The sequence below is a fragment of the Eulemur rufifrons genome, chromosome 7 (assembly GCF_041146395.1).
Source record: "Eulemur rufifrons isolate Redbay chromosome 7, OSU_ERuf_1, whole genome shotgun sequence".
NCBI lineage: Eukaryota > Metazoa > Chordata > Mammalia > Primates > Lemuridae > Eulemur > Eulemur rufifrons.
The window spans coordinates 65,022,664-65,040,976 of record NC_090989.1 but is presented as its reverse complement, the minus strand read 5'-3'; the positions used below and the strand labels follow the sequence as shown (position 1 = coordinate 65,040,976).

Below are 18,313 nucleotides of genomic sequence, written 5' to 3'. Positions count from 1 at the left end.
AGCCACATCATTAATTTACATATTGTCCATGGTGGCTTTAGCAATACAATGACAGAGTTGACTAGTGACAGAGACTATGTGGCCTAGAAAGCCAAAAATATTAGCTGTCTGTCCCTTTACAGAAAAACTTGCCAACCCCTGGTCTGATCAATCCATTGGGTAGATTCTAGCCTCACTCTGAGGTGATCTCACTTGTAAAACCTGCAGAATTCTAACTGGTTAACTCCTGTTATTCAGAGCAGGATACCAATTAGGAGAAAAGTAGTTTGGGGTATAGTTTGAGGCCTCCTTATGGAAGGAACTGGGACATCTAGGATCACCAGTCCTGGCAACAAGGACTGGATGATATTGACTCCTGAAACTGACTAAAAGCTTAGTTCAGTGAAATCGATCCCACTCTCATTACATTTGCAGGAAGATCTGGGGATAATTATCATTACTGTCTAAGAAAGAATTGAGAGGTTAGGAAAGTATATTGATCTCTGAGTAACCATGCATGAAACAAATACACAACAGAAAAGATAAGCAAAGGCACCTTTGAGATAAATTGATTACTGGCTCTGTCCCACTGTCCTCAGGCTGAGGGTGTCAGTAAATCCAAAGAAAGTATGTGCCTTCCGGGAGAGAGGGAGAGTGTTGTTATGTGAGCATGCCCGGGGTCTGAAAAGAGCCCTTCTGTGGCATTTATCACCTTCTGACCACTTACATGTTTACCTGTGTGTCCCATTATCATCTGTGCTGCTATCGGCCAGAATGTAACTCCACGAGGGCAGGGACTTTGTTTTGATTGTTGCTGTATTCACAGAGTCTTGGTCAGTGTCTCAGCACATAATAGGTGCTCATTAAATATTTGAGAAAATAATAAATGAGACATTGTTGGCAATATTTCATCAATACTTCAGAGCAGAGGATGTTGTGACCAAGGGTAAGATATCTGTTGTTTTTAGTAGGTATATTCCTATTGCAGAAATAAGACATCTTTTACTTCAGATATTTTTTATGCATGCTACTCCTTGGACCACTTTTTTCAAACTGCAGATTGTGGTCCAATAGTGAGTCATAAAATCAATTTGGTGGGTGAGAGCAGCTTTTTTTTTAAATGGAAGACAAAAGGTAATTTCAGTGAATTGGAATAATATTGGAATAATGTATTATTTGGTGAAACTTTTCAGAAAAAGTATTCAGGGTAAGTATATTTCATAAAACTTTGCAGTTATATCTGTATGTATTGGGCTTGATAGAATTTTTTTAATAAAGTAGTTTTTAGTGTAGGTTGGGGTCAGAAAAGTTTAAAAGCTGTTCTGAAACAAAACATTTAATTCAGTTAGAAGTAATAGTCATTGACATGCAGAGACCTGGGAAGAGAGTTAAGTCGTTGGTATGAATGGATTTCTAATAGTAAATGGATTGTGGGGGATAATTTCCTGATTTTATAGTGATAGAGCTTATGAGACAGCAAGAGATCCTGGCTATCTGCAAAGTTTGATTGTGAGTGAGAAAAGAAAGTGAAAGAGGAGGCTGTCAGCCACCAAGGTAGCTGGATCCCATTTCAGCCTGCCTTTCACAGGTGAGCCTGCCTGAGTGTATGAAACTATTGATTAATTAAATACTTTGACCCTCCAGCGGCCAAGGGAGATAAAGAATACAAGCCCAACTGGATGCAGAGGCTCATGCCTGTAATCCCAGCTGCTCTGGAGGCTGAGGCAGGAGGATCATTTGAGCCCAGGAGTTCAAGGCCAGCCTGGGAAACATAGCAAGACAGCATCTCTAAAAAAAATACAATCTCAGCCTTATGCCTAATGTCACATTATTAAAGTACCAGGGATGACTTACCATAGGTGCAATATGCACAATGCCTTTAGGGGTACACACAGATGTTTTAGTTTCTTTTAAAATCAGAAAAAATATATATAGAATCCAGCCTCCATTACATTCATGTTCATATCAATGCAGTTGCAAATTATGCTTTTTAATATTTTTTATGCAGTAAGGTGCCCACCAAGGGAAAATTTTCTGGGGCCCATGAAAGTCCTAATACAGCTCTGGGTGCCAGGGATATCACAATCATTTGAGGTGCTTGCTGAAAATGCAGATTTCTGGCACCACTCCTTTGGGGTGGGGTCAGAACCTGCAATTTCAGCAAATGCCTCAGGTGATCCAAATACCAAAAACGTTTAAGAATCTCTGGCCCTAGAGTAAATCCAAGATCTATCACAGATACAAAGTAACAGGGGCTACTTGCTGGGGTCAGTTTGCCCTTCAGATTTTCTAAACTCTACCTGTACTGTGCCCCTTCCTATAATTTGCAACCAAATATTAGTTCTGTGAGGATACCTTCATGCTGTAATGTTTAGCTGTAGTGTTATTTTTAATCAGCAGTGGCCTGTGTTTATCATTAAGCCCCCCTTTATTTGCCCTTTAGGGTAAAAATATTTGCCACCAAATGACAGTTTTCAAGTATTTTATTCGAAAGGAGGAAAATGACATATTTGACATACGCAAATTGAGGATAACTACAGCATTTACTGAATGGATCATTATTTTTCAGTGCAGTACACCCTGACATTCAGCCTTGCCCTGAGTTAACCAAATCACTGGAGAACAAAAGCAAATGAAAGCAGGTCTCTTTTTTAATTCCAATGTCTTATATTCATTGTCAATGCTGAGTTAGGAAGCCAGTAGCTAGGAAGCCACTCCTAGTAATGAAGTCTTTGCAAATCCACTTGAAAAAACAAACTTGAGGAAACATGCTCAGTGCAGGAAGCTTCCCTGGAGGAAAAACTCTTGAGACCTGTGTTAAGGAAGCAGCAAGCGGGGCCCCCTCAACCTCCACTTCAAGCACAGGTGTTCCCAGTGGCAACGGCCGGGTGCCTTTATCCCAACGACCCCTAGCGTCCGACTGTGCCATCTGCACGGACCCTGCATCAGTGTCAGCTCTGGCCTCTTGGGCTACAGAGCTTCAAATTAAGAGACCATTGTGGAAACCAACGCCAGAAGGAAAAAAAAAACAAAAACAAAAAACAAGGAAAGATGGGGATATTTCAAAGTTTGTCCGAGGTGTTCCTGAGTCAATAACATTAATCTAGAGGCCAGGGACCGCAGGGACCAAGATTCAGTTGCTGGCTCCAGGGGTTCCTGCCTAGGTGACCTCAGGCAAGGAAGCTTTTGCACTCTGAGCATGTTTCCTCAAGTTTAAAATGTGGATACAATTCTTATATCACAGGGTTTTTTGGGAAACAAAATAAATAATGTATGTAAAAGCACCTATTATACTACCTGCTACAATCAATGCTCATTAACTGATGTGTGAATCTGAAATTTGCCTGAGTAAATTAAAAATAAATTTTTCCTTTACCATCCCATAGATACTGGATTAGCAAATTAACAATATAACTGTTTAATTCCTGTGTTTAATTCCTACTCATCCATCATTATTTATACACAAGACTTTAAAATCACCAAAAGCTGGGCTTCCAAGAAAAATATGCTCTTTAATAATCTTAGAGTTCATTTAATCTCCGCACAGTAGAAGGGTTTCACACTGAAGATGTAGCAGGCATTCTCCTACTGTTTTCACTGGGCAGAACGAAGACCAATTAGCAGAAGTTATAAGAAGGCAGATTTTGGTTCAATATTACCAAGGACCTTCTGGCAATTGGAGCCAGGGCTGCTGTGCTGCACAACTCCATGGGACATGATTAACCCAGACCACAGCTAAGTCACAGCGCCTGGAGTGTGCAGGACACAAGTGCACTGCCATCCCAGAGCCCTGGCTGGAGCTGTCCCCATATCATGGGCTGCTTTGTGAAGAAGGAAGTTCCCTGTCATGGAATCTGTTCAGTCTGAGGCAAAATGACAATAAGTCAAGGATGGTTCCTACTCTGGATAGGAGTCTGGGCCGGGCGCAGTGGCTCACGCCTGTAATCCTGGCACTCTGGGAGGCCGAGGCGGGAGGATCGCTCGAGGTCAGGAGTTCGAGACCAGGCTGAGCAAGAGCGAGACCCCGTCTCTACTAAAAATAGAAAGAAATGATCTGGACAGCTAAAAATATATAGAAAAAATTAGCTGGACATGGTGGCGCATGCCTGTAGTCCCAGCTACTCGGGAGGCTGAAGCAGAAGGATTGCTTGAGCCCCAGAGTTTGAGGTTGCTGTGAGCTAGGCTGATGCCACAGCACTCTAGCCCGGGCAACAGAGTGAGACTCTGTCTCAAGAAAAAAAAAAAAAGGAGTCTGAGTAGGCTTTTTCATTTTTGATTGGTTTGTCAAAAATTTATGGAGCATCCATTGAACATCAGGCACAGACCTCAGCCCAAGGAAAAAATGTGAATAAGATACCATCCCTGTCCCGCAGGGAAGACAGCAGCCCTACCCACTTAGTAATACTGCGCTCCCCGCAGCACTACGGCATCCTGATGTCAGACCAGCTGTGTCCTCCAGTGGCAGCTAGAATGCATGGCTATGCCCTCTGTCTATAAGATTGCTATTCTCTCTTTTCTGAAAATATAACCCCATTCTTTCCCCACAGATACCATGTCCACAGTTGTAAACAAACAGCTGTTAACTACATCATCTGATTTAAATCTCACATTTATTTGCTGTCAAGATAGGTTCATTTCCATTACAAAAGAGAACCTGAAGAAAGTCTGATTTCAGTGACAAAGGAGGTTCCGTTAGTCTTAGAAAAAGTTAAGAGGGGAAAAAAAAGAAAGCTAAATCTACAACTAGACATGTATAGATGAATAATGGTTTGGGGGGAAGCATACCAAAATGTTATCGTCTAAAAGTAATGAGGTACTCTGGGTATGCTTGGTAGTCATAAAATACCACAAATAAATTTGGATTTTGCACATTGTCTGTGACAGTGTCATATAGGTCCGTTGGATTTTGGGAGTTCTTTGAAGGAGGCACAATTAATGACTGATATCCACGGGTGTAGACTCCAGTAAGTACTCGCACATAATACATACGCTTTTTCCCACTTCCGTCTGGTTTGGAGTATGTATCATTGGCAGAATAACTGGCATTGACAGCAAAATAGGTTCCCTTTCCATATGCCGTAGCTGTGAAAAGATCAACAAATCATGTTTAAGAATTTCAACTTAGTGTATAATTTGACATGTTGGCCCAATATGTCAAATAATGTTAAAATAATGTTCAGTTCTTTTCTCTAAAGCCTCTTTTAAAATTTTTGGTGTGTGCTTTCGTTTTTAATCATCAATTTTTCCACCTGACAGGGCCAGTCAGTCCCCCTTTGGGATGAAATACAATGAATCCTACCCTAAAGCCTGGGCTGCAACATGGCTGCCAACTACGGGGGACAATGAACCCACACGGTCACCAGCCAGCTTGGGTTCTCACGGCTGGTGCCTGGTTCAGAGCAGCCGGATTACTCGCTTCCTTACCATTCTTTCCAGCATAGCTGCGGTTAAAGCCGTTGCTATTGACCTGTGGCACGGAGCCCACATCGGTCCCATGGAAGAGTTGCTTCTCATTTGTTGTTTGACCATTCTTCGCATCCATGGTTTTTTTCTTTGCCTGGTAGCTATTCCAGAGATCTGGATTCTGGATCCTTTCAATCTGCAAATTAAAGAAAAATATTTTCTCAGTGCCAAGAGCACTTGCCAAGATACATAGAGCAAATGAAACATGATCACTATGTTTCATAAATAAAAAGTACACTAAACAGCAAATTCAATGCCAGATGGCATCTTTCTACATTCAGAATCTTTTTAGTTACAGTGCCTCATGAACATAGGCAATGGGAAGAATGCTGGTTTAATTTTAACATATTTTAGGTACCACATGGGAGCAAACAATGTTTAGGATCTTAAGTACTTGTTATATGAATTCTGCTGACCCAGCCTCTGCAGCTCCTGCTTTTTACATGCACTCTGATAACTGCTACCTCCCTTTGTCACTCTGCCTCTCACTGCCTCAGTCCTTCTAGGATACTGGTTGACCTAGCCATATTCTAAAAGTGGGAGAAGCAACATAGTGTCTAGGTAAGAAGGAAATTAATTAATTAATGGTCCAGTTGGAAGAGTGGGGCCTGAATCCTGATGGGAAGGGATCTGGCTATAGACCAAAGTGGCCATGCCTTGACAACACTGTTTGGGCAGCGCTCTCCAGGGCTGTGGTGGAACATGCCTGGGTCCTGGGTTGCAGATCAGCTTCTAAAGTCACCTAATCTCCAAGTAGTGGCACTTTCATAAAGCTGTCCTGGGAGGAGTGATGGGTGGGTAAAGGTGGCTAGGGTACCTTATGCAAAGGCACAAGGTAAAGGTTCCATGTTGTTAGGATCTCTGTCCATTCTAGAGAACTCTCAGGCCTAATACCTGTATTCATCTGATTTTTTTTTTTCTCTCTCTCTAGTTTTGGGTTTTTCATGTTTAATTGAGATAAAATTTGCCCTCCAGTTCAAAGTCTCAGCATTGTATTTTGTTGATCTGATTTATGATTTTAAAATTATTTTCCCTTTTTGTTCTTTACCTATAGCTAAGTTTCTAATCTTCAAAATGCTTATGTTCATTTTGTTTCCAGTTACCTTAAATTTTGTTTATTTTGTTCGTTTTTAAAGCCTTTAAAATTTTTTCTTAGAATTTTGAGATAATCCTCAATTTCTCAGTCTTTCAATTCTTAAATTTAAAAGTTTGTTGTTTTTACCCTTTTAAAATTTAATAACCACACAAAGAAAAGAATTATTTCAAGTAATTTCTGAATTCAGTAATCTGATTCTATTAATATATTTTGCATGGGATAAGTTTTAAGGTCAAAAACGTTGCAAATAAATCTTGAACTTTATTTACTAGGTTTATTATTAGCAGCAGGTTTCTGGCTAGGGTAGATTACTTGCATCAGACCAACCTCTCACAGACAACTACCAGAAGAGCTAGAGGAGAAAAAAATGCCTATTTGAAGGCAACAAGGATTTGATGAGCTACGATTCCAGAGAGAAGGGAAATATAGCATGAAACAGTAAGGTCAGAAGAAAATGGGATAACTTTTTCAAAGCACTTAAAGAAAATAATTGCCAATCCAGAATTCTATGCCCAACAAAAATACCCTTCAAAGAATAAAAATGAAATAAAGACATTTTCAGACAAAAACTAAGAGAATTCTTCACTACCATATCTATATTAAAAGAAATACTAAATCCAGATGAAAAATGATCCCAGCTGGAAACATGGAAATACAGGAAGGTTGAAGAACAGTAAGAGGGAAGGATAAATATGTTGATAAATATAAATAAATACTATAGAAACAAATTAAAATGTTTTATAGGATTTCAAATATACGTAGAATAAAATACATGTTAAAAGTAACACAATAGGCAAGAGAGAGATAAATGGGGCTTAAATTGTTCAAAGGTCATTGTATTACCTGGGAAATGATAAACTAATTTACATTAGAGTTTAATTAGTCAAGGATGCATGTTGTAATCTATATGGTAAACAATGAAAGAAATGTAATAGAATGTATAACTAACATTCTATTAAGAGGTAAAAATGGAATAATAGAAATATTTAATACAAAAGAAGGCAGAAAAAGAGAAAGAACAAAGAATAGATATGATAAATAGGAAACAAAATGAATGCAGTATATTTAAACCCAAACACATCAGTAAATACAATAAACAGGTTAAATATTTCAGTTTAAAAACAAATATTGTCAAGCAGGATGAAGAAAAATAATACTCAAGTATATGCTGCTATCAAGAAACACATCTTTACATAACAGTTATTAAAAGGTTAAAAGAAAGAGAATGGAAAAGGATATACTGTAATATGCTAATAACCAAAAGAAAGCTTGCATAACTATTTTAATATTGCTAGTAATAATTTTGGTATCATAACTTTGACACAATTTTATGTAGACTATACGATAAAACAAATAAGTAAATATGTGCTGTTATTAGAAACCAAAATTTCTATTGTATAGGAAATGAGAAGTAAATATAAGGTATTAAGAAAAAATCTACAATATTAAATTTTAATTGAAAACATGAATATGAGTTCATAATTTTCTTAGCTATAGCCACAAAAGATGCTGGAAGCAACAACACCTCAGTAGCAGTGAGCACATTCAGCACACAACTCTTGGTTTCTCTCTACCATTCCCCAATAAAAGGAATCAAGGCTTCTTTGAGAAATGTCTGATTCCAGACATGCGACAAGGAAAGTACAGGGGGAGCATGAGAAATCTTGTGACAGAAAGTGAAGAGATACCAAAGATTAATTGAGTCATCAAAATTCCTGGGAACCAACTTCCTGCCAGCCAAATGGAGGATAATTTGTGCATCTAATGGAATAATCACCATAATTAAATATAACATATTGAAATCTTTAAAAAGCAGGCAGGAAGAAAATTTATGCCTTACAAAAATGCCAGATAATATATATATGTCATTGTATATATATAATACATAGAGAGAATTAGAAAATCACCATCTTGTAATCTCGAGTGTAATAATGGATTCAGGCAAGGACCATCAATGGATGTTAAAAATCAATCAGTAGAAGGTTGTTGGGGAACAGGATACACATACAGTGATAATGAATCATCCCACAAATTATCTACTGATTCCAACGGAGAGAGATGGTGGTTACCACCTTAACTAGTGACTAAACTTAGCATTATTAATAAAAAGACAAATTTACCATATGGGGGTTCCTGATGTGATGTGTCACCTATGACATATTCTTGCAAAAAATATTTACCTGAATTTACCCAAATCTTTCAACCTAACTCCCCATTTACCAGAAACAAAGAGAATAGAGAAATAAAGTAAATGACACTAGGAAGAATCAGAGAAGTCTATAATCTATAAGAAAACTGGTAAGCATTCTTCCCCAAAAAATCAAGGCATAACAGATCCAGAATGTGGGACATTCTACAACACAATTGGTTTAAAGTCTTAAAAAAAAATTCAATGTCATGAAAAATAATTTTTTAAAATGCAGTACTATTCTATATTAGAAGAGACAAAGGAAACATAATGATCGAATACAGTGTGTGAACCCAGATTGGGGATAAGGGAAGTTATAAGAAAGATTTTTTTGAGCAACTGGAAATATTTGAATATGGACCCTATATTGGATATTATTGAATTAATGTTAATTTTCTTACATGGGCTAAATGGCAGAGAAAGTCTTTATTCTTAGGAGATATGTGCTAAAATATTTAGAAGTATCATGATGTCTGCAACTTACTTTCAAATGCTTCAGCGAAAACTGAGACAGAGGGAGAGAAAGTAAATGTGGCAAATTTGTTGAATCTAAGTGAAAGGTTTATAGACGTTAAAAATCTTCATCATAAGACATAATAGTCATGGAGGATGACAAGCCACCCATTTTTCATGTTGGTGTTTTCATACCTCTGGAAACCTCTGCTTTTATCTGGTTCACACACTGGGATTTCACATAAGATTTTATTGGAAAAAAGGGTTCCACTGTAAAAAAGTGTTGAAATCATTTCCCTAGCTACGGTCTGCCAACACATAGCTGGCTTCCACAGGGCCCACTGCAGACATTGCTGATCAAGTGGGACGTTCATTCCTGCTCAGTCTGAACTTGGCATCCCATCACAATGTGCCAGTCAGCCACACTACCAGTTAACTGTAATTGGTATTTGGAATGAAACTTACTTGTTGTCTTAGAACTAGAACATCAAAGAGCTGTGTACTTGAATCACATAATTCAATCAGGCATCAGTTTTGTTCAACCAGTTCATATCACGGAATGTTTTTTTTTAAATAGTGGTATAAAATTTGATATTGAATTTATTGTGAAGGTGATGTCAAGTATATTCTCCAGTACTTGCCCCACAAGAGAAATCTCAGTACTGTGAAAAGCTGTGAGTTTCCTTATCAAATTTGCTTTTTGATTTATAGACATGATGTCTTGTAACTGAATGTTTACTTCTTTGCTTTGTCTACTAGGAAGCTCAGAAAGAAACTGGTAACTTCATGTTATATATTTTTGTGAACTAGCAATACCTCTGTATTATCTTATTTTCCCTACCCTCCTTTTCTCTTTATCCATTTTTCTTTGTATATTTATTTTATCTGAAGGTATTTCTCTTTTTAGGATGCTTTAAATCTTTCTTGAATTATTAAATGCTTAACTACATGAATAAACAGAGTGGTGACAATGCAAATAGAAAGTACGAGAAAAATTTACAAAGAAAGAAAATGCAGGCCTTACTGGCAGACTCATTATTATGGATCAAAGATCTTTGGCTGTACTCAGAAAGTGGTGGCACCAACAACAGAAATGAGGAAGGAAGGGGAAAGAGAATTACTTACAGATGATGAGTTAAGTTTTAGAGAAGTTGGTTTAGCAGTTAGATATGTAAGTGGAGATTTTTCAGGCCACTGGGAGTACGTTCTAGAACTTGAGTCAAAAATCCAGGTTGGTAATGTTGATTTGGGAACTATCAATGTTGCACTAATAGCTGAAGCCAGGAAGGGTAAATGCATTCCCCAGTGAGGTGCAGAGACAGAAGACCAAAGTATAAGCTGTGGATAAAGCTAGAATTAGGAGTTTGGAGGAGAAACAGATACCAGTGATAACAAAAAGAAAATGAGTTAAGGAGAAAAAAAAGAATCAAAATAATATTGCCACGGAAGTTAAGAAAGAACACAATTTCCAAAAGCAACATCAACAATGTTTAAAAGTGGAAGAAAATGATAAAATAATTGAGACGAACAAGGAAGGGCTGCGGGATTTATGAAGGGCGCACTGTTGACCCGCGAATGGAGAGGTGGAAGAACATGGGCCTGGCCTGAGGAGCCTCTGTACAGCTCTTCGTGGTATTTGCCAGTTATCGAATCCAACTGTGATGCCATACCTTTGAACTTGTATTGGCTTGCTTCACAAAGCAAGTATGTCTTTACTATTCTAATGTATTGCAATCTAATAAATGACACAAGAATCGTAATGTCTCAGTAATTATGATCAGATGAGTAGAATCTAGAATCTAATATCTCATTACCATAAAAATTCTAATGCTGGGCTTAAAAAAATGTGAAAGGCAGTGGATGAAAATGTATTTACATAGGACCATGACCACTTATTTCCACCATTCAGGAGGTCCATGTCGCCAGCAGGCTTACCTTCTCTATTACGAAGCCTGAGCAGGTCTGATTGAACCTGTTTGCCACAGTGCTGTATTCTGGGTGGCCAGGTGGCAGCTCCACCACAAGGAAATTCTGCTGCTTCATATCACTCCAGTGTGCAGGGATGTCAACTGCAAAGGAGACGTTTTGAGGACTCCCACACACATTCCCAGTATGCATTGAAAATGAGAATAGCATCTGTGTTCTTGTTTTACAGTCTCCTAAGTCTCAGTGCTCAAGAACTTTATCTTTTTAGCAGAAAGTTTTTCAAAGTGTAAACAACAGACAACCTACATCAGAACCAACTGAAATGCTTGTTTTTAAAAAAAAAAAAAAACAAAACAGCCACAGATCTACTGAGTCAGAATCTCTGAGGGGTGGAGCCTGTGTGTCTGCATCTGAAGTTTTGATCATGCTAAGACTGGAGAACTGTTGGTACAGTTCTACATGTTCTATTCAGTTCTGTTCTACATATCTACATGTTCTGTTCAGTCTCTAATCTGTCTTAATTTAACAATGAATTATTTCCCTACAATGTTCTGGTTGCTATTGTTTTGCGTATGCAGGATTTTTGCCAGGACTGCTCACCGCCACTGCCACGAGGTACTCCATGTCTATTTTTTCATTATTCTTCACAGTGTCCTTAAGAGGTGGTTCGGTGGTAGGTTTTGCTATGTGACAGGTTGTGGTGGCAGCTCTGTCTCCTCCTCTGCTAGGTGGAACACTATGCACGATTTGTCATTCCCCTGGGGTTGCTCAGGGCCTGAGGGATGCATTCACACTGATCTCACAAGAGAGGAATAAAGTGTACTGGAAGCCAATCAACTTGTGTTCAGTGGGGGACTTATGTGGTTTGAAGGTACGCATGGCTGTCTACACGAGACGGTCATTCCCTTTTTGGGGAGCAGATCCCAAGAGAATCTGAAGCTACTTCCTGTTGTGTCGAGGAACCTTCTGCTCAGGGCAGAGGTGACTTCTGGGGGAAGTTCCTACCGACTCCCCATCCTGCCTGGGTTGTCAGCCACAGACATAGAGAAGGCCGGCTCTCTGACCAGGCTGTCTTCTGTTTCCTCGCTTTCACCCCTGTGTTCTAGAAACCCTGGGCCTCTTTTCTGTTAAGCCTATGGTTTTCCCTCTCCTGACTGATGTGGCCATGACCTCCCCTGCAGAACTAGCTCTGAGAAGCTAACAAACTGTAGAGATGGAAGCAAATGCAAGGGGTGGCTACTGTTACCATTAAGATGATCAACTTCAGGTTGTTTGTGTGTGTCCATGTTGTGTTTTCCCAGCCATAATGTCAGCTGGGTAAGCTCACAGACCATATTTTCTAGTTTATTCCACTAGTGTTACTTGAATTTTTTCTATTTGAAATTTTGATGTTTGTACAGAGTAGTGTTAAGCTCAAAGTTGGTGTAAAATAATGGATGACAGGCAGGAAAGTTTAACTTACCTTCAGTTTTTGTGAGGCGCTGAAGAGGTAAACCGTGTCCATTTACGTCTGTGGCAGTGTATGTGTCCAAGTTCACTGTGTAGCTCCCATTGTTAATTTTGATAACAATTGTTTTTTTCTTTGCTCTCTTTGCATCCTCCAATTGCAGGTTGGTTATTTTGTCAAAACAACGAAATGTATTGTTGTCATTATATTGCCATTCTATAAATTCACTGACACAATCTGCCCGGGACTCCTGTTCTTTGTCCAGTCGAACTCTCTTGATCATTTTCTCAATTGCATCTCTAGCCTCCATCACATCTCTGCTAATCCCCAAAACCTCAATCGAAGGTCTCTTATGGTCCAGGGAAATGCTGATATTTAACTTCTTCTGCAGCTCATTCAATTCCTGATATTCCTTTTCATCAAAGTCTTTGATAGACTCGTCTTCACTGATGTAAGGGAACTGTTCCTTTTTAATCAGTTCTTTAATCCAGGAGATAGTGTCTTCCACACAATTTATATTTTCACCACATACCTGAAAAATTGCTGATTCTGTTTTCTTTTCCAAAACCAAAGGTGTCTGTTTTTTGGGAGATTTTCTTGAAAAGCCGAAATATGCTAAAAAGAAAAGGAAGATTGGATATTTTCCATGTGACGGCAATGTTAGGAACATGCATTTCATAAAAACAAACAACTCACATGCAAGTTTAGACATCATAGACTGTTGGGGAGAAGGCTGAGACCCTTCTCTTTTCTTCATGTTGGCATAAAACACATCCAGCACTTGAGGCAGAAAGATAACAACTTTAACTTTTTTCACAGATTGTGCTGATCCTTTCTGGATAAAGTCTTCAATCGCGTCAATTATGGCTTCAGCAACCTTATCTGGGTCTTGTTTGGCATTTCCTGGAAAAGCAAACAATACAAATGACTGAAGAAAATAAAGACCCTACTGGAAAAGCCTGAGGAATAAATTAGGTGCTCACAGAATAAATGCCCACTTCCCAATTCTTTCATCACTGTGAAATTTTCTAACAATGCATCAGCAAACACTTTTGAGGTCCCACATGCAATGGGGAGTTTTCATTCCAGGATCAGGAAGCCAACAGCCCAGCAATGAACACAGGTTCCAGAAACTTAACTTCTGGGTGTCTGACGTCCGTATCTACTGTATTCAGCTTATCCTAGCTCACCGTCTTCTTCCCCCTATTACAGACCACAGGTAACTTTTCTTCTTGGCTCACTAGTGTTCTCAAAAAAGCCATATGAAGCAGAAGATGCTAATATATATTGAAACAACATGCTCTTTAAAGAGAAAAACATGTTTTTTTGACTGAGTCATCACTTGATTTTATGCATGTATCCTTATTCTCCGAGATATCTTTGGGAAACTGATTTAAACTAAGCTAATTTTGTAAGATACCTGGAGCTGTAAGTTATTTGTTATAATCTATAATTCTTTGCATACGAGTTATCCATGAGCTTCCAGGAAGTCTTTCCTCCCACATTCAGCGAGATTTTAGCTGACCAGCAGGGTTCCAGGCAGCCACCCTGAGCAGATCCTTTTGTATTTTCAACATACTCCATAGCCTTTTTCTTAAGCCATGAAAGCCACTGCCTAGGTGAGATCACAAAAAGTCCCTTTCAGCCATGGAAAGAATCCCATATGAATGGCAGCTGGCAAAGTGACGTGACGGGCAATGTAAAAGTCCCCTGGCCACACTGGTAAGAGCACACTTGGATGATACCACCACTATCGTAGAAAAGGAGGAGACCTCTGACTTGGCTAGGTAGACAATTGTAGGAATGTAGACAAACCCCATATAAAATTAACCAAGAGGACTTGTCCAGTTTTTTTATTAGATGATCAGGGAAAGAGGGAAGTTCTCCTTTGCAAAACTGTGGTTTTTCCATGGTATTTGGAAGAGCATAGCTTCAATAAATTTAACCATCCTTGTCACTTTCTGGGCATTCTTCTGGTCTTTTGACTCATATCTTGCTTTCTGTAATTCTATACCATTCTGGGATGGTTAACTTAAGTTTATTGAGGCTAAATTTTTGGAGAGCCTAGAATGTCAGCCTAAGACATTTAAACTTTCCTAAACAACAGAATGACAGATCCAATGCTAAGTGGTTTCCCACTGGGACCAGGAAGCTCCATTCACTTCAGGTCTAAGAGTGCACGCCTTCTCTGACCAGCTCTCTTAAGGGAGACAGAGCAGGAATTCCTAATCTATGCACATGACTCTGATTCCTGGAGAAACAGCTCAAAGAGCATCACCTGACTCAAGATTAATCCAAAGCACCATCCTTATATATGAAGAATCACTCAATCATGACATAGTTGGAAGAAAACGAGAAACTCAAAGAGGCAAGTAGGCTCAAAAGAGGAAAGTGGAGAGTTGAGTTTAGGAAGCACTAGGATCCGGTGACTGGGAAACGTCCACACAGAGACGCCCTTATGCCCACGGACACACCGGCTGTTGAGCTGCAGGCTGGAAATGCTCATCTGGGAGTCAGCTCGGGTCAGGTGAAAGTTGATGCACTAATGTTCTCCATGGGGACCGGACAGCAGAGAAAGTTAAGGACTAAATAATGTAGACTGTGCAGGGAAGCGAAAGCAGAGGAAGGAACTGATGAAGGAGAATGACGGACGGCCTTTCTTTTCATTCTCTCCCTTCCCTTCTTTCTGTATCTCTAATATCCCAACACTCTCTTCAGTTTCCTTCATTTTTTTCTCTTTTACTTAAACTGTCCACAGGCTTTGCTCCTTCCCTCGGGGGCTGCCCTGGGGTGAGGAAGCTGTCCCCTCCTGGATTAACTGTCGCTGCCCAGGCTCAGACTCCCCACTGACTGCGTCACACTCAGCACCAAACCTAAGGGAAAGTGGACGCCTCAGGAGTTGCCTTGACAGCCAGAGGCCACAAACCTGTCCCAATGGCTGGGAGGCAAATGGATGAGTAATTCTGTTTTTCACACTCCTGCAAAACACAGGAAACCGATCTCTTGACATCATTTCCACCAACAACATGAATGATTTTCTTGCACCTCAGTAGTCCACCTTCAGTAATTATATAATCATTCTTGCCCTGTTGAGCTGGGAAACAGACCAAAAAGATGCAAAATTAGATGCTGGACCCACCCTTTGTTTAGAAAGCAAAATGTCTGATTTGGCAAGTAAGGAATTTATGAATTAAAAATTCCTAAAATACTATCTTTAATGAAAGTGTATGGCTTAAATTCTCTTTAACTGTGAGATTACTTCTCAAGTCTAATTCTCTGTGATTGGGATTCTTCAGTAAAATGTATGATTTTTAAAATTGATGCGTTGTCTCCCCAGTCCCAAGACTTTCCTCAGCCTCTCCACGGCCTCCCATCCAGTTACAATTTTGAACAAAAAGTAGCACTATGCCTTACCTTGCAGAGAACATTCCATTTCCACACTTTGTCCAGCACTTTCTAAAATTGCTTTGGAGACTCCTAAATGAGAAAATCAAGATGATAACAGGCCGGGCGCGGTGGCTCACGCCTGTAATCCTAGCACTCTGGGAGGCCGAGGTGGGCGGATCATTTGAGCTCAGGAGTTCGAGACCAGCCTGAGCAAGAGCGAGACCCCACCTCTACTAAAAATAGAAAGAAATTATATGGACAGCTAAAAATATATATAGAAAAAATTAGCCAGGCATGGTGGCGCATGCCTGTAGTCCCAGCTACTCGGGAGGCTGAGACAGGAGGATCTCTTGAGCTCAGGAGTTTGAGGTTGCTGTGAGCTAGGCTGGCGCAACGGCACTCACTCTAGCCTGGGCAACAGAGTGAGACTCTGTCTCAAAAAGGAAAAAAAAAAAAAAAAAGATGATAACAAACACGAATAAAAAATCACTATGGTACATTTGGATCAGAAAGATTTCCTCATTTTAAGTCCATTCTCCCCCATCAAAGGAATCCTATAACCTGGGTATTGCTGATGACAAAGAAGAAAAATTCATAAAATAACTGTTACTAATTATGAGAAAACCTACCAAAATAATTTAAAAGTCTGGGTATGGTGGCTCATGCCTGTAATCCCAGGACTTTGGGAGGCTAAGGCAGGAGGACTGTGTGAGGCCAGCATTTGAGACCAGCCTGGGCAACATAGCAAGACCCTGTTTCTACAAAATATTTTTAAAAATTAGCCAGACATGGTGATGCACACCTCTAGTCCCAGCTACTGGGGAGGCTGAGTTAGGAGGATTTCCTGAGCCTAGGAGTTTGAGGTTGCAGTAAACTGTGATCATGCCACTACACTCTAACCTGGACAACATAGTGAGACTCTGTCTCAAAAAAAGAAAAAAACAACTTTTTAAAAAAATTATTGGCTGGGCATGGTGGCTCATGCCTATAATCCCAGCACTTTGGGAGGTTGAAGCAGGAGAATTGCTTGAAGCCAGGAGTTCGAGACCAGCCTGAACAGCAAAGCCAGACCTTGTCACTACCAAAAAAAAAATTTTTAATTAATAAACATGTTGGCATGTGCCTGTAGTCCCAGCTCCACTCCTCAGGAGGCTGAGGCAGGAGAAATCACTTGAGCCTAGGAGTTTGAGGTTGCTGGGAGCTATGATGATACCACTGCACTCCAGCTTGGGTGACAAAGTGAGACTCTGTCTCAAAAAAATTTTTAATTAATATTAACAAGTCAAAGATATAAAAACCAGTTTGGCTATAGAAAACTTCCTTTCATGGCATCTACTGTTAACTATTACACTCATCAAAATCATACAAGTAAAGTACCTGCTTTGAGATTAAATGTTTTTGATGTTGAATTTACGATCACATCTGCCTCCTCATTGGTGATATCTCCAGAAGCCACCTGGAAGATGATGGGGCCAATCTTCATTTCATACACTTCTAAACTGGGGCTAGAAATAGTCCCATAAAGACCTGAAAAGAAAACAAGTGGAGTCAATAACCAAGTTAGCAACAGCAAGAATGATTTGGGTCTGGTGCTCCTCCCATGTGCCCCTCTCATCCATCTTCCCTCTCTCTGTGACCTCTAGCCTAATGTGGCCCTGACCCTGAACCCCAGTGATGGTCTGATTCTGAAAAAGAATTAGAAAATACAATGCATGTCAAACATGGACTTTGGTGCTGGCCAAGGTGAAGTTAGCCCACTAAAGTCTCCCTCCACCATTGATTACAACAAAAACTCAGACACAAAAAGCCACTACCTGAGAACTCTGAAAAGTAACAATGGCAGCAGTTGGATTGAGGACGGGAGCCAAAACTTGCAGAAGCAACCTGTCTGAGGCTCGGTGGGGTGGGGGGGAGTTTCTCATTTTGTTCTGTTTTAAAATTTTTCCTCTTTTCTCTCCCAGCTTTGACCCAAGAGTGGCCCTAGTTGCAGAACTGCACAATGGGAGCAGGCAGCAAAACTTGCAGAGAATTCCTATCTTTGTGGCCAGAGCTTTGGGAAAAGTGTCCCTGGGAGCTGAATAGTATGGGAGGGAATTCTCATTCTCCTTGCCCCCTGCCACCTTTTTTTTTTTTTTTTTCCAGATTGGGTCTCTTTTTGTTGTCCAGGCTGGGGTACAGTGGTGTCATCATAGCTCACTGCAACCTCAAACTCCTGGGCTCAAGCGATCCTCCCACCTTGGTCTCCTAAAGTGCTAGGATTATAGGTGTGAGTTACCGAGTCTGGACTTTCTTCTTTTTTAATCCAGGCCCTTGCCCAAGATGATCTCAGTTGCAGAACTCTACACTGACACCACAGGGAGCTCAAACTCTGAGA

At 40.0% G+C, this 18,313-nt stretch overlaps 1 protein-coding gene across 1 annotated transcript in view; it reads right to left on the bottom strand.

Annotated features, from left to right (window-relative positions):
- Nucleotides 1-2,798: 2,798 nt before the first annotated feature.
- The window catches only part of LOC138387922 (protein mono-ADP-ribosyltransferase PARP14-like), a 41,754-nt gene continuing 26,239 nt past the window's right edge, over nucleotides 2,799-18,313 (bottom strand). Inside the window, exons 10-17 of the mRNA XM_069475112.1 lie at nucleotides 17,317-17,466; nucleotides 15,967-16,029; nucleotides 15,479-15,646; nucleotides 13,249-13,455; nucleotides 12,568-13,167; nucleotides 11,115-11,248; nucleotides 5,404-5,578; nucleotides 2,799-5,061 (exon numbers count right to left, since the gene is read on the bottom strand). Coding sequence (XP_069331213.1) covers nucleotides 4,772-5,061; nucleotides 5,404-5,578; nucleotides 11,115-11,248; nucleotides 12,568-13,167; nucleotides 13,249-13,455; nucleotides 15,479-15,646; nucleotides 15,967-16,029; nucleotides 17,317-17,466 — 1,787 coding nt within the window. The 3' untranslated portion in view covers nucleotides 2,799-4,771. The remainder of the gene's footprint in view (nucleotides 5,062-5,403; nucleotides 5,579-11,114; nucleotides 11,249-12,567; nucleotides 13,168-13,248; nucleotides 13,456-15,478; nucleotides 15,647-15,966; nucleotides 16,030-17,316; nucleotides 17,467-18,313) is intronic.